This window comes from Limanda limanda, chromosome 1, assembly GCF_963576545.1.
Source record: "Limanda limanda chromosome 1, fLimLim1.1, whole genome shotgun sequence".
In the NCBI taxonomy this organism is placed as follows: Eukaryota; Metazoa; Chordata; class Actinopteri; order Pleuronectiformes; family Pleuronectidae; genus Limanda; species Limanda limanda.
In genome coordinates, this window is record NC_083636.1 from 6,004,313 (window position 1) to 6,019,713 (window position 15,401).

The window sequence follows — 15,401 nt, forward strand, 5'->3', positions numbered from 1 at the left end:
TTGGTTGTTTGGAGGCAGTTGCCTTTGTTGCGTCACTGTTTGGAGGCAGTTGCCTTTGTTGTTTGGAGGCAGCCGACTTTGTTGTTTGGAGGCAGCCGACTCTGTTGCATCACTGTTTGGAGGCAGCGACTTTGTTGTTTGGAGGCAGCCGACTCTGTTGCTTTGTTGTTGTTTGTGATAAACCAAAGGATAAATGTACATTTTTATCCATGCCTTAAATTCTAAATCCCCTAACAAACTTTTATTCTCATGTCTTCAGTATTTATATGAATTCAGTTAATGGACAATGACTCCATGTCGACCAATATTGACTTATCCTGGTGAAATAAAGTGAAATGTACTGATATTGATGCAAATTGTTATTTATACTTTCCAGAATAACCATTAATTTCAAGGTCATCTCCACCAAGGTTAACAAGTACAACTTGACAAATATATATGTTTTTGCTTTTGATGACAGATGACTAAGATGTAGAACACATGTACAGAGTAGGATTTTAGAGAGCAAAACAGGTGCGTTGGAAGATTCATGTGTCGTGGTGGTGGAGTTAGATTGTTTTCTAACTTACATTCATGTGACTAGCATAGTATTGTAACCTCAGACTATGATCCCCCGACTTCTCTACATCAGAGTTTTCCATATCACAACCCCACCTTTAAACAATGGAGATTTGATTCAGTTACTTGCCAACGACCCAATCGCAGACTCCTTATGATTGAATATAAAATTATTGTTTATTACCAGATATGTCAAGAGGAACCTTATGGGAATCTTATCTAAGGCAACAAAAACAACAGAAAACATGAGCATTGTTTTTGGTTCTTTCTCTGTATTTGTTTTTGTGGAATACCTTGTTACATGGATGCTAAATAAACTATATTAAAAAAAACACAAAAAAGATGAGAAGTCAGAGACAGAAGAAGAGAAGCGGCTTTGTGGTCATGCTGTGAGTGAACCTGACCAATAACAGCTTCAATTCATCAAAAAATAAAAAGTTAATATTCTACGTAGCTGTAGTTTAATAATTTGTCTCAGTTGCAGCAATAAATTGAACAGATAGAACTTACTTTAGTAAAACACTAACAGGCTTTTGTATTCCACAAGAAATAGATGAATAAATGGAACAGATCAATGCACATTGAACATGGATCAAGCTGAGACAAACTTGAAACCTAAAAACAAGTCACAGCAAACCAGGGCTCCACATCAACACAAGACACTCGTCCCGTTTGGACAAACTTTGGACCTAGACAGTTAAAATTAGGTGAATATGATGTTTGAGGGACATTAATCTTTTGTAAAACATTGTTTAGGTGATTTGCCAATTTGTTAATATCTTTGTGTAAATATTTTCTCTAAAATGTTGAGTCACATTTATACGCTTATACATTTATAGGTGATTCATTTTATCAGTAAGTTCTATTGAATCTCGAGCCATTACTTCTTTTAACGATCTTTCCATCAGATCAACGCAGATTATTTCCTCAGACAGAACATTTACTGCTTTTTCAACAGAACCTATTCTAAATCTATATTCTGAATGTAACAGATGTTCATTTAAAACTGAGTAATGAGTCGCACAAAAACCTTATGACACCGGGTATTTATCATTGTTGTGACTTTTAACTTGTCCAGTAGGACACGTCAAATATTCTCCTCTACAAAAATAAAGAATTAAGAATAACGCTCGTCCTGGACAAGTGGACAAGTGTTAATGTTGAGCCCTGAAAAATATAACAGACTTAACTTGAATGCATTTATATATGTATATATATATATGTTTACACTACTAAGTGAGACATGGACTAAACACTGCAATGTACATTCACAACCCTCCTGTTATCTATATGTCAGGAGGAGGAAGCATATAAGAACTGCATATTACTTGGCGTGTTGCACCCAGAAAGAAGGAAAGAGACAAGATGCTGCTGTTTAAAAAACAAACATGCAGTCATAAAATCATAGTGTTCTCGTCACAGTGCATAGAAGTGAGATTTTAGACTGTAAAATGAAGTGATGGCAGTAAGTTAAGGCCTTTGGCTGAAAGATTTGCATTAAATGTCAGTCGCTGCTTCATCCTGAGCAGACTGAAGCCTGACGAGGGGGTAGGAATACGCATGTGGCTGACGAAGATGGAAATTTATGTAAATATGAAGTGTTTGTATTTTGTCCAGCAACCTGAACGTTACATAGACTGTGTATGAATAGAAAGTGAACTGTAAACATATACCAGGCAGCAACATCAAGCCTGCAAACCAGTAGGAATCTATGTGACCCATCAGCCAGCTCTTCAGTTTGTAATGTGAGATGACAGTAATGACACTATGTGCTGGCGTGAGTTCCTGCAGTTCTATTTCTATATCGCTGGCCTATTCTTTCTAAACTCATTTAATACATTTTATACTTATTAACAGTAGTATTTGATACATTTCAATTCAAACAGTTGAATGTGTTCATGCATTCATACACATACTGTATTCACAACACTCTCCTTGTTGAAGCCTAAACATTTGCGGAATAAATAAAGTACCGGTTCGTGTTTGAACCATTTTACTTTGAAATTCTGTGAAAACATGTCATGGCACAGGGAACAGCCTAAAACCAGAGGTAGGTTTCTGAGGATTGGCAGTAAAGCCATTAGAGCCCTCAGATGGATATTGGGAAAATAATAATGGCACGAAGAAACTGGCAGTGGTTGTAGTAGTGCCATGTCAACAGGGGATATTAGTTAAATAAATACAAGGATGTGTATGTGTGTGTGTGTGTGTGTGCACAGTTGTAAAGCTGCATATCCAGCTGGCACTTTCCTTTAAAGTGTTTGAGAAAGGGATGATGAAAGGTTTGTACTTCCTGCCTCTGTTTTGACAGTCAGAGGAACCTGCAGGATAAAAGCTAAACCACCTGCTGTGGTTCGGGTCGTTCACAATAACCGTTTTAAAATACTGTACAGCGACGCTTGGTCAGATCTGAGCCAACATGTGACACAAGTTACATTTCAATTTTTTAACTTCCCCTCATCTGCTGAAGATCTTTGACAGATCTAAAAGAATAATTTTCTGCAGAAATGGCGGTTTGGAACCAAATGACCCAAGACCCACAGGCTTGAGAATGGTCCTGGTTACTAATCACCAGAGAGGTGGAACTACACCTGTGTGTTTGTTGGCGATCGACTATAGGCTTTGTGGTGTGTTTAAATGCAAAGAAGGTTCGGTCACAAGTGTGGATCTTTTCAGCAAAGCTTGGTGGTTCCTCAGCCAAAATCACAACTTCCTGAACTGGATACAGGGCCTAAATATGATCATGTGTGAATGATGTGCGAGTATGACCGACGGGTACAAAGAACTCCTCAGCGTTTCATGAAGGCTTGCATCATCTCCATTGGCAGCGGGAAGATGATGGTGGAGTTCTTCTCGGCGGCGATGGTGCTGAGGGTCTGAAGGTAGCGCAGCTGCAGGGCAGACGGAGACTCAGCGATCACCAGGGAAGCTTCCTTCAGAGCCCGGGAGGCGTTCATCTCTCCCTCCGCCGCGATCACCTGGAGAAGGAACCAGGAAGCAAGAGCGACACTTTTTAGGTTTTTTTTAGAACTTTATTGAAGAGAAACACAAACATTCCTTGACAACATCACAAATTATATATGACAGACTGATTAGTGAAAAATAATAAAGAAATAATTGGGCAGTTAAGACATTCCATCGTACCACAGGATTCCCCTCAGTTAGAGAGGTATCCTGCAATAGGTAGCCACCTCCTCACGAAAACATCAGACCTTAATTGTAATTGAGCAGTTAAAGCCTCCGTTCCATACACCTCCCATAGCTTTTGTTTCCACTGTGCCACTGTAGGTGGCTGTGGATTCAACCATTTTATTGTCACCATTTTCCTAGCAGTCATCAAGAGTATATATAACAAGTGCTCTTGGTCTCTTGTGTAAATTCCTTCAGGAGTTAGATCGAAAAGAAACTGACTTGGGGTGAATAGTATATTAATTCCCAAAACTTTATCTATCTCGCTCTTTATCCCCTTCCAGAAAGGAAGCATCATTGGGCAATCCCAAAATATGTGTGAGTGGTCGCCAACCATTCCAAATCGTCTCCAGCAGTATAATGCCGCTGGATTATTTGCAAATTTAGAGACCACGGAGGGCGTCTTAAAGAACCTAGTCTTCATCTTCCAATCAAACTCCTTCCACATGTTACTATTGATACCTTTATGACATCCAATGCACATTGTTTCCCACTCCCCATCCTCAATTATAATATTTAACTCCAGCTCCCATTTGTTTTTAATATAAAAAGTGTTGTCTGATGTATCCAGTAACAGATTTCTGTGGGAAACATGGTTTTTACTGGGTAGAATGACACTTTTTAATAAAGATATTTTTAGTTTTAGTTAGATTTGACAAATGTTCTGGTCTAGAAATTATACAAATCAGTTGTTTTGGAAAATTTTAATTAAAGTAACCATTTGTTAAACTTAAAATCACTACCCTTATCTTGAGTTGTGTGTAAATGCATGTTACAAGTGTTGCATGAATTGTTTCTCTGCTGACTCGTCATTTTTTCTTTCCTGATCATCACCCTGACATGTGAACGTGCAGGAGGGTGGCGAGCTTTCAGAGGACGTTGTGTCTGATCTCACCTTGGCTCTGGCCTCGCGACTGGCCTCCGCCTCAGCCGCCATCGCTCTCTGGAGCTGTTGGGGCAGCTTGACGTCTTTGATCTCCACCCGCTCCACCTTGATCCCCCAGTCATCTGTTGCATCATCCAGGGTCGACTGAAAGGGCAGGGAGACATTGGACCTTCATGGACGAGCCCCCATAAAAGTTCTACTTGCCCACACACACTATTTATCAACTCAGATTTTCACTGCAGAAAAAATGACCTCGCCCTCTTCTCCAGAAGCCAATTATCTTGTATTGTTCCAAACTGTCCAGCAGATGGAGCTCAACTAGGTTTCTCTCTTAAATAAATGACTTAAGTTCAGAGTAAACATTGTGTAAATGTATAACAGGTGATGCCAGGTGCTTGTAATGCATAATTAAACCATATTACACAATCCAAACTTTACACTTCATTTACACAAATCTGGAACGACTGCAATAATCATAGTACTGCATTCATTTCAAACCTGCAAATGGTATTTATAGTGCATGTCTTAGTTTTATACATGAAGTATTTGAACTGCTGCTGAATGTTACCTGCATGCTGTGTGCGATCTCTTCACGGTCAGACAGGATCTCCGCCAGGTTCTTGGTTCCCAGGACGTTCCTCAGCGTGGTCTGGGCGAGCAGTCGGGTGGCGGCGTCGGCATTGGTGATGTTAGCCACGGCCAGAGTGGCGTTCTGCACCCGGTAGTACACCACACCATCCACACTCACAGTCACAGAGTCTTTGGTCAAAACCTGAGAAGGACAAAGGAAATAACACGAAGAAAATGTTTTACCAGGTTTATTTGCTAAACAAGTGCTTTAGTTTCAAGAATTTGCACAAATATTTAGATATTCTTTGAATTAGACAACACATTTGCTGGAAGTACTTGGAAGTGTGCATGTCCTACCTCTTGTGGAGGGATATCGAAGGTGATTGTGCGCATGTCCACGTTAATGAAGCTGTCAGTGCAGGGCAGGATGAAGAACAACCCTGTGGAATCACAAGAATAACAAAGACTAAAGCACTGTAAACACAATAATGAGGAAGCGTCTTCACAAATGTTTGAAAACGGCGCAGTGAATGAAATTCTGACAGACGGCTAACTCAAGCTCTCTGTAAGTCTGCAGCTGTGCCGACAGCGACGCAAAGCTCTGGATATTTGCAGCTTTCATGAGCCTGGTTCAGTTCAATAATTGAATTAGTGCAATAAACACTACTAGGCATGAGCCTGAGTGAAATTGACATGTGCAGTCATTTAGCTAACATTAATACCACGCCAGTTAGGGACTTGTGGGCTGCATTTCCTGTCAGGATATTGTGTATTTAAATGGGGAGATAACAACCATCTGTTCGGGAGGGGAAAGGAAGACAAAGACTCCTCATGCCGTTTCCGCCACTACATTCCCAGCATTCTCTACAAAATATCACTGATGTAACTCCTCAATAAACAGTTCTGTTCATACAGATACAAAACAGACCTCTGGAGCCTTGTAAAAAAAAAATATGAACTGTAACGGGACATGTTGAAGGTCACTATTTAATAACAGCTGCTGTAGATGGAGAGGGGGCGAGATTTCATGGGTGGGTGTGAGCGGCATTGTGGGAAACCAGATGCAGAATTCAACTCCTGCATTGGCTCCTCCAGCTCCTAAGGAACGAGAGGTTTTATTGGCAGAGAGCTATTATTACCGTGTGCTGTCATAAAAAAAAGGAGCCCCTGACTCTCTGAGGAGTCACATTTCAGCATTTTGAGAGGACACAGCCTGGGTTTTTAGATCCAGTGAAAACAAGAAATCAAAACGATAAAAGAGACGGTGAATTATGAGATGCATGCAAATTAATCCTTGTGGGAGTCTGTATTTGTATTTAAACAAATTCACTGCCTTTCAAAAACAGAAGAGGCATCAGTGAGAATAGGATGATAAAGGCTTTGAGATCTCCAGCAGACACATGTGCCGTAGTGCTGCCAGACAAACGGCTCTGGAGTGCAGCTTCAGTTAGTTGTGTACGCACAAGTGCTCGTCTAAGTTGCAGCATGTCAACTGGTTGACCTTTGACCTGGGAACTTGTGTTGTTGTTATAATTGGCCCTACGTATTTCTTCCATTTTAATTTGAACAAGTGATTTTACCGTGACGACTCCTGTCATCTTGCCCACCGGAGAGCAGGAAGTGGAAGGGAGGGAAACAAAGCTCAAAGCTCTACACTGCAAAAAATGTATATCCTGACCCAACCCTAATCTGGATTGTGTTTCAATGCATTTACTATTGTTTGCATTTTTGTACCTCAGCACATTAGATCTGAGATTAGACTGTGACTTTAAACATGTTGACTCTCAGGTTTAATGGTGTTTAAGAGTCTGTGTATTTATATTATGGGAACTTAGATGTGTTTAAACAGAGTCGTCTAGCTTCACAACAATGGTCCTAAACATGCAGCTCTGGCAGAGCAGCTGAAGATAACAAAGATATGCTGATGTGCACGATTCACAGTGTGCCTAAAACCAGAGGCCTGCGTATTAATGCAGCTAGAGTTCCTGCAGTGTTTGTCTAACGTGGTTTTAAACACTCAATTTAAAGCTGACAGACAACTAGAGCCAACAGATATGAGGTTATAGGGACTGATGGGACAAATGCATACATGAACTTCATTATACACACACACACATATATATATACACACTCAGTGCTTGGGTTCACAGCAAAAACAATATAATTATTCACTCTTAAAATACTTTATGTAGGTTTGCACTGCACAGTATACATCTGCATACTCTTGGAGCCTCCGGGTTGTCATAGCAACCTACGTCACAGGGCCGGCTGCAACAGAAGTCATCAATCAGAAGTCGAAACCCATTAAAGACGAAGGACAAGACCAGTGAGGTCGGCTGACGAGCTGGTCATGTGACTTTTCACTAGAGAGGGACCACGCCCCAGAGTCACAGACCTGACTGCACCACCACAGCAGAGCAGTTCTCAGTGGAAGAACAAGGGCAGTGGGAAGTAGAACTGACCCAGCAAACCTGAAGTTACATTCACTGACGTAAAGATGAACTTAAATTACATGCAAATCTCACAGTAACCTGTTTTTCTATCAGGATAATCCTATAATCGTAGGCCACACAATGACTTCACTTTCCCAGGGACATGGTTTAAAATAACTGACGACTGATTCAGTGGAAAAATAGTTTGAACTTAGAAGAGCATTTAAAACAAACACTGGAAAAAAATTTGGAGAAAATTTGAATAAAAACAGCTGGTGGATTGGACGTAGGGAATAAACAAACAATGGTTTCTGACCTGGTCCTTTGGCTCCTCCTCGCAAAATGCGGCCCAGGCGAAAGATGATGGCTCGTTCATACTCCTTCACAATCTGTGTACAGAGCAAAAAACACACAAATGGCTTAAATAGATTCACTTTTTCTTTCCAACTGCGTACTGAGGGTAACTTTTAATTAAGAAAAAGCTAAACAAGGGTTCAACGGCTTCTAAAGGTAATTAAATAAATACACATAATAAAGGGGATGAGTCTGCAGCAGCACACACTCCAGAGTTGAACACTGAGAATAAACAGACTGAGTCATCCACAGTCATTTACTCTCCACCCAGCCAGCTTTGCTTGCACAGTGGAAAATAAACAGTGAACTTGACAAGCAGCTGACCTTAATGCACATCCATATGGAGATGGGAAGGGTAAGCACCATGAGCAGGAGGGAGAAGCCCACCAACAGCCAGCCACAAAAGCCAATGTCAGTGTCTGGATTCTCCAAAGCTGGAAGAAGAGAAGATAAACACATGAATGAATACATGAGTTCACCAGATGCAAGTTCACATTGGGATTAAGTAAATAGAAATAGATCAAGAATAAAACAATTAAGCAGCAGCAGCAGCTAAAGCACTTCCACGTGGCAGATTCTTTCAGAAGCAACAGCTTTCATCCATCTCTGAAAACCCACAACTTGATAAATGTATATTAAGGGTGTAACAGTATGCATAGAGGTTTGGGTACAGGCCTTTCGGTACAGCACATATGTGGTTTGAACAAATGCAGCCAATGCATCTGCAGAACTTTGTGTGTTTTTAGATTAATTAGAAATTTAAGCTTCTTCTTGCAAACCATTCAGACCAGCGACAAAGCAATAGCATATTGTGTCCTCAATCTAAAAACAAGTTACATAGGTGTTTTTGTAGCAGCAGAACAAACTGCTGCAAGGGAAACAGGATTTAAATTGTTGGTTTCAGGCAGTGGCAGCAAAGACCAAACTGTACCACGATTACTGATTACTGTTACACCCTTAAAGTAAAAGATTAGTCACATATAAAGTCACCTCCATCCACGTAGCCACACCCACTGCTGCACTGGTCAGTCACATCCTCTGCCCTGTTTGCAGCTTTAGCCTCAAATCTAACACACGACATGCAAGCAAGTCAGCGGCTTTGAGATTCGTACCTTCGCCATCGAGCATATCATGCCTGCCCGTACCTACAGAGAAAGTTTACAGGTCAACAAAAAACAACTTGAAGCAGTGTGTTTACAGTAAAGCATTCATCGGGGCTGCACGTTACAAACAGTAACTGACGTTTTCCATCACTGATGTGTGTGTGTCGTTATTCCCAATGTGGTGGGAAAAATCTGAAAATAAAGAGCAAACAACGGAAAAGTGTCTGTGTTTATTATTATTGTTATAGGGAGGAGGAGGACCTTGGGAGGAAGCAGGTGGTTTCTCTACATGTCGAAGGGGAGGAGGGAGAGGGAGAGAGCAGATAAGATCTCACTGGAATATAACGGTTTGGACCACAGAGCCATTAGAGACCAGCTGAGAGGGAAATATCGCGAGAAGAGGACATGTCCAAGACCTCCCTTCACCAACAGCAGCTCAATGATCGATACTGATTCTGAGCATTGAGCTAAAAAAGAGATTTCACTGAATTAAATCCGCTAAAATGCTCACTAGTATAATCTAGTTCGACACAGATTATACCCTGATCAGGCTTTTCAGCTAGTAACATATTTATCCACTGAATCAAGCCTCCATTGATAAATGTATTGATTTAACTTTATCTCACCCTCAGAGGAACAATGGATGAAAACAATTTGGAGTTTTGCTAACGAGGTGAATTTTAGAAGCAATCGGCTTAATTCGGCTGCGTCTCAATTTATGACGCGCCGATTAAAAACCGTTACTTCACCGTTACGCTCCCTAGCATTAGCATTCGAGGGGTGGGGGGGAGCAGGCTTATTACAAGACTATAACGGTTTCTCTGGGGGTCGTTGAAGCCAGAGTTAGCAATAACATGGTTTCCATAGCGTTTGAGTTTTCACATGTTTCCATAAGCAGGAGGAAGGGAGACACACCAGTATGGATCTGTGCGGGGACTGGGAATGATGGAGAAGGGGGAGGATGGTGGTGGAGAGGTGGAGGGGGGGTGGTGGGAATTAAAAATGAATACATGAATTAACGGTAAGCTTGCTGGAGAAAGCGACAGGCCTTACCCGACACTCGGCCCTTTCCTCTGGGGGTCTGCATGGGCGCTGCTTCGCTGTCGGTGTCCATTCCTGCAGGTTAAAAATAAAAGCAGCTCTGGTGGTGTGTTGTGTGGGTGTGTAAGTGTGTGTGTGTGTGTATTTGTGGGTGGGTGTGTGTGTGTTTGTGGGCGTGTCTGTCCTGAGCTGACCGTGGATCTGCTGCTGGGCTCAGCTGCAGCTTCTCCCTGAGCTTTGACTCGCAGGTTACTGCTTTCCCAGGCTTGTGCAAGTGGGCGTGGCTCAGCCTGTTGATTCTTAAAGGGATAGCTCGCCCCCCCCCCCCCCCCCTTCAAAAGGGGTAAACAGTGCTGCAGCCAAATCCAATACAATTGAAGGAAATTGTTATTTAAAACGTTAAAAACAATAAAATAATAAATAAAATGGCAATAAAATGGCTATAGGAGAACACAAACAACAAAAAGAACATAAAGACCTTTGCAAAAAATAAACCGACAAAATAATAATAATAATAATAATCAGAATCAGAAGCATTTTATTGCCAAGTACGTTTACACATACAAGGAATTTGCTCTGGTTAATGTTGTATACAATGAACATAGAAACATAGAAACGCAATAAATACAACATACATAGGAGAGCAATAAAAAATAGGAAACCAGTATATATTTACTCACTGTTTACTTCTTATTTACTTCACTCTTTACCCATATTTATACAAAGTAACATTTATTTTGACATAAACATTTCTGAATAAAAATATATAAAAGATAAAAGATATAAAAAGTGAAGTAAAAAGTATAATGCAAGTGTAATGTGTAATAATAATAATAACATTGTTAAAAATAAAAGCCGTTACCTCTTTAGCGGCTGCTGCTTCAGAGCAAGCTAAAGCACCACTGCAAATATATTAACTCAAAAATGGAAAAGCAACATGCATTAAGAGTGCTCATGTGTCCGTGTCTCTTCCTGCTCCTGCCCTGAGCGCAGATCTGCTTCCAGAAATGTCTTTTTGTCCATTAATACAGCACTTAGCACAATCCAGCTCCATTAGCTTACTTCCTACTGCTTCTGTGGTGTCATCCACATTGTCAATGTCATTTACAACATGTTGTTTGGCATAAATGTCGCAAGCTTGAAAGTGGCTCCATACATTAGGATATCAGACGAAATTTAAGATAAAATCTTCAACACAGACACACACACAGCGACATTAGACACACTTGTGTACTCAGACTGGGTAAAAACAACATAGCTTGGTCTTTGTGAACAGATATTACGTATTTGTTTGTTTGTATAGAGCAGGGAGGTGAGATTTGATCTGAGATCCTTTCACGAGACGCATGTGGGGTGAGGGTTAACGAAGAAGCTCAACAACAATAATGATAAATATAAATATTGGCCCCACACCCACAGGAGCCCCTCCCAGGCCTCGGAGATACCAGCGGTGCACAGGGAATAAAGCTCGGTCCATCTCTGTGTCAGCTGGCAGCTAAATTAGCCAGCACTTCAAACTAGCTAATCTCAGCTGGCTATTTATAAGCCACAGTGCCGGATTAGTTAACAGCTGACAGACAGCACATTCTCCCATTAATAACCTCCCAAATTAACTTTCTGTTGTAATTCTGTCTATAAATCTGAAGCTATACTGCAAACCAGTCGTTGGGCTTCACGGCTGCATGACGCCAGCAACCCGGAGACACACGTCTGTTCCTGTGCAGCACAGAGCAAATGAGGTACTTCATGGCAGTGGTGTATAAAGTACTTGAAAGCCATACTTGAGTAAAAGTACAGATATCTTACCTGAAAGTGACTTCGGTAAAAGTAAAAGTCACCCGTCAGAAAATGACTTGAGTAAAAGTCTTAAAGTAGCTCATATTAAAAGTACTTAAGTATCAAAAGTATCTGGTGTTGAAATGTACTCAAGTATCAAAAGTAAAAGTACAAGTACCAAAATTTAAAATGCAAAGTGCCTTTAATAGTAGTCCTATAGACACACAAAACAACCCAAAATGTTTCTCCTCAAGATTTATCTCAACTGACTGAAAAATTATAAGAACAATATGAATATAATGTATATAATGTATAATTTTACAAATTTTGAACCCTAGATGAGAGAGAGAGAGAGAGAGAGAGAGAGAGAGAGAGAGAGAGACAGAGAGAGAGAGAGAGCGTAGAGGCGTGCGGCGTCAACCTCCGCTGCTCAAGTAACGAGCCAGTTTTGAGAATGTAACAAGTAGAATGTACACATATTTTTGTTCAAATGTAACGAGTAAAAGTAAAAAGTCGTCAGGAAAATAAATACTCAAGTAAAGTACAGATGTGTGAAATATCTACTTAAGTACAGTGACGAAGTATTTCTACTTCGTTACTTTCCACCACTGCTTCATGGTTTGTGCATTAAGTGAATAAAGAGCTCTGAACATTTGAAAACATCAAGAAAAGGATCTTTGAGCATAGCAACTTTTTAAGACATGTACTAGACATACAAGCATTCCATGATAAAATGCGTTTGAATAAAGTTTCAATGCAAATCTGACGAATCGACCAATTATCGGCAAAACACACTGAGCCCTTTAGTTGGTGGGATATGTAATTTGTTTCTGTTATTATAAATATTACACTGCTCAGTGAGCGACCTGTTCGCCGAGTTCAGGTGGCATGTTCAGAACAATCCAGGGCGATTCCAGTGAGTGTGATTATCCTGGGAAAGCACAGGGACGCTGGAGTATGCACGTCGGAGTGGCCCACAGCTCCATCGCATCTAATCCTCTTTTAATTAGGGTGAGAGAAAATGCAGGACCCCTCTTGGATTAGTCACAGCACATTGACAAAGCACCAAGCTGGGACCAGTGTACAGGACTGCTGGCCAGTGTGGCCACTTAAGGTGCAGCAAAGACCCTCTCAAGCGTGAAAAAATCCGCCCACCCCCACCTCCCTCTCCGCCCTTCATCTCCCTGCAGCTACCTGGAGTTTGTCCTCCGTGCATCTAAAAACAAATTGTTTCTGCTCTTTGTTGAACTGAGAGGATGAGTTACAGCGGATGATTCGCTCATTTCCAAATTCCTGTTTTTCCACTCTCTCTTGATGGGAGAGACTGTATCCGAGGTCCCACTCGCTCCCTATTATCCACCCTTTTTGCTAAGCCCACAGGGTACTTTGCCCTCCTCGTTATCTCTCCCCATCCCTAACTATCTCTCTTCATGCTCCGTCTGTCCGTTCTTTCCAACCCTCCTCCTTTCCGTGGCCAATAATGGTGGCTCAGTCTCGTGCTGATGGGGATTGAGGCGAACAAAAGAATCAATTAGGAGCCAACTACTGTAGTCTGTGCTGCCACCTCAGATCTTTGAGCATGTACAGACAGGGCCTACAGAAGCTGTGTCACAGTACAAAGTAACACAAGTTCTTTCAAGGCTTCAGCTCTACATGCTGGAGACACGTAAAATCTATTAATTCAGGATATATACAGCGCAAAGTAGGTTTTACTGCAATACTTCCAAAGCAGTTATGCAACAAAGATTTCTCTGGTCTTCTTAGGATTTTTTTAGGTTAAAAACAAAGAAGCTTTAGGAGAAATTTGGGGTCTGATCAAGGAACAACCATCAAGTACATATTACTGTGGAGCTAATCCAGAAAAACCACCAGAGGAAATCCTAACGACCAGATAGAAGTTTGAAGCTGAGTGTGTTTGACATCTCAGGAGAATCTGATTCACTGCAGCCGTCCAGTTTTGGGCTGAAGGTGACAGACACTTCACTGATTGATGAGCAGAAGGTGAAATTCAACCAGATTCAAATGTGTTGCACTGACTCGGTTTTGAATAACTAATCTCCTCTGTGACACTTGTGACATTTGTCGTTTGTGTCTCATTGTCACAAACTGAGTTCAGCAATGAGTTTAACAGAGAATTAGCACAAATACAAATTATATTGTTTTCCTTAATCCTTACGAAATTCCAAGTATTTGGAATGAACCAAACCTTCCTATAACTCAGCTTAGTGATTAATGTTTTGGAAATAAATGTGTATTATATATATATCATACACAGTTGTGAATAATCTTGAAATTTTATGGTCATAAATTTAGCACCTTTTTAGAAACAATCCTATTTTTTATTTACATATTTATCTGCATCTATTCTAGGTCGACAAGGGACAATTGATTAATCAGTTTGAGTGATTTATCTAAATTTAAGAAAGTCAAGATTCTCAGATTTCAGCTTCTTAAATGTGAATATCTTCTGGTGTCTTTGCTCTAATGACATGAAGTGAATATCTTTGGTTCGTGGACAAACAAGACATTTGAGGAGGCCAACTTGAGATTTGGGAAACACAGGTCGACATTTTCTGACATTATCTGGACCAAAAACTGATCAATTAATCAAAATAATTGATCAATAATGGAATTATCAATAATTACAGCCCTAATCTAGTAAGAATAATGAAAATAACTAACAAAATTTCCTTAAAACAACAAACATAGGCCAATTAATTAATTAATTATTAAACTATAACAACAGTGGGAAACCACTGACATCATATCTGATGTTAAATATCTATATCAGAATCAGAATCAGAATTCTTTTAATTGCCAAGTATATTTGCACATACAAGAAATTGCCTTGGTGTGGTTGGTGCACATAAATAACAATCAGACATTAAACAACAATATATATATATATATAAAACAATATAAAACAAAACAATATATACAGTGAGAGAGTTATGGGCACGTACAGTGCTAAGGTGCAGAGATTTTCTGGAATAGGCGGTGACCGTTAATTTTCATTAACAAGGAAAACAACTGTGTGTGTGTGTTGTTGTGTGTAAAAGTAACTCTGGTGACTTGTCAACTAAGGTTAAACTAAGTTAACCTCTTAGTAAACTGAACAGTTGCATATGTTGGAAATATTTGAAATTGCCACTGTACATAAAAACAAAACATCAATATATACAGTAAGAACAAATACAAAGCAATACAAAGCAAAAATTAGTGTAACATCAGACTGGAAGATTGAAGCATTTAGAAGAATGAAGAGTCCTGAATGAGAAATGGTCAAACAGTGTTTCCTGCCTCACAGCCTGTGACACTGGGTGGCAGCATGTCCCTCTGAACAGAGAGAGCTCACCTCGGCTCCAGCAGAGGAGCTCGGGCTGTGGGAAGAGAGGGTCTCTGAGGGGGGGGGCTTTACCCTGAAAAGATGTCAAACAGCAAAGAAACGCGTCTAAATCTCGACTGAGCGCAGCTTTAAATCACTCCTGTCAA

At 40.5% G+C, this 15,401-nt stretch overlaps 1 protein-coding gene across 1 annotated transcript; it reads right to left on the reverse strand.

Annotated features, from left to right (window-relative positions):
• Positions 1-710: 710 nt before the first annotated feature.
• Positions 711-10,373, reverse strand: stom (stomatin). The gene is made up of 9 exons (XM_061068454.1): positions 10,328-10,373; positions 10,146-10,208; positions 9,102-9,134; positions 8,314-8,423; positions 7,952-8,024; positions 5,561-5,643; positions 5,202-5,405; positions 4,643-4,777; positions 711-3,536 (listed from the first exon to the last, which is right to left on the reverse strand). Exons 2-9 carry the CDS (start codon positions 10,204-10,206, stop codon positions 3,348-3,350), a joined length of 888 nt encoding a protein of 295 aa, XP_060924437.1. The 5' UTR covers positions 10,207-10,208; positions 10,328-10,373; the 3' UTR covers positions 711-3,347.
• Positions 10,374-15,401: the final 5,028 nt, after the last annotated feature.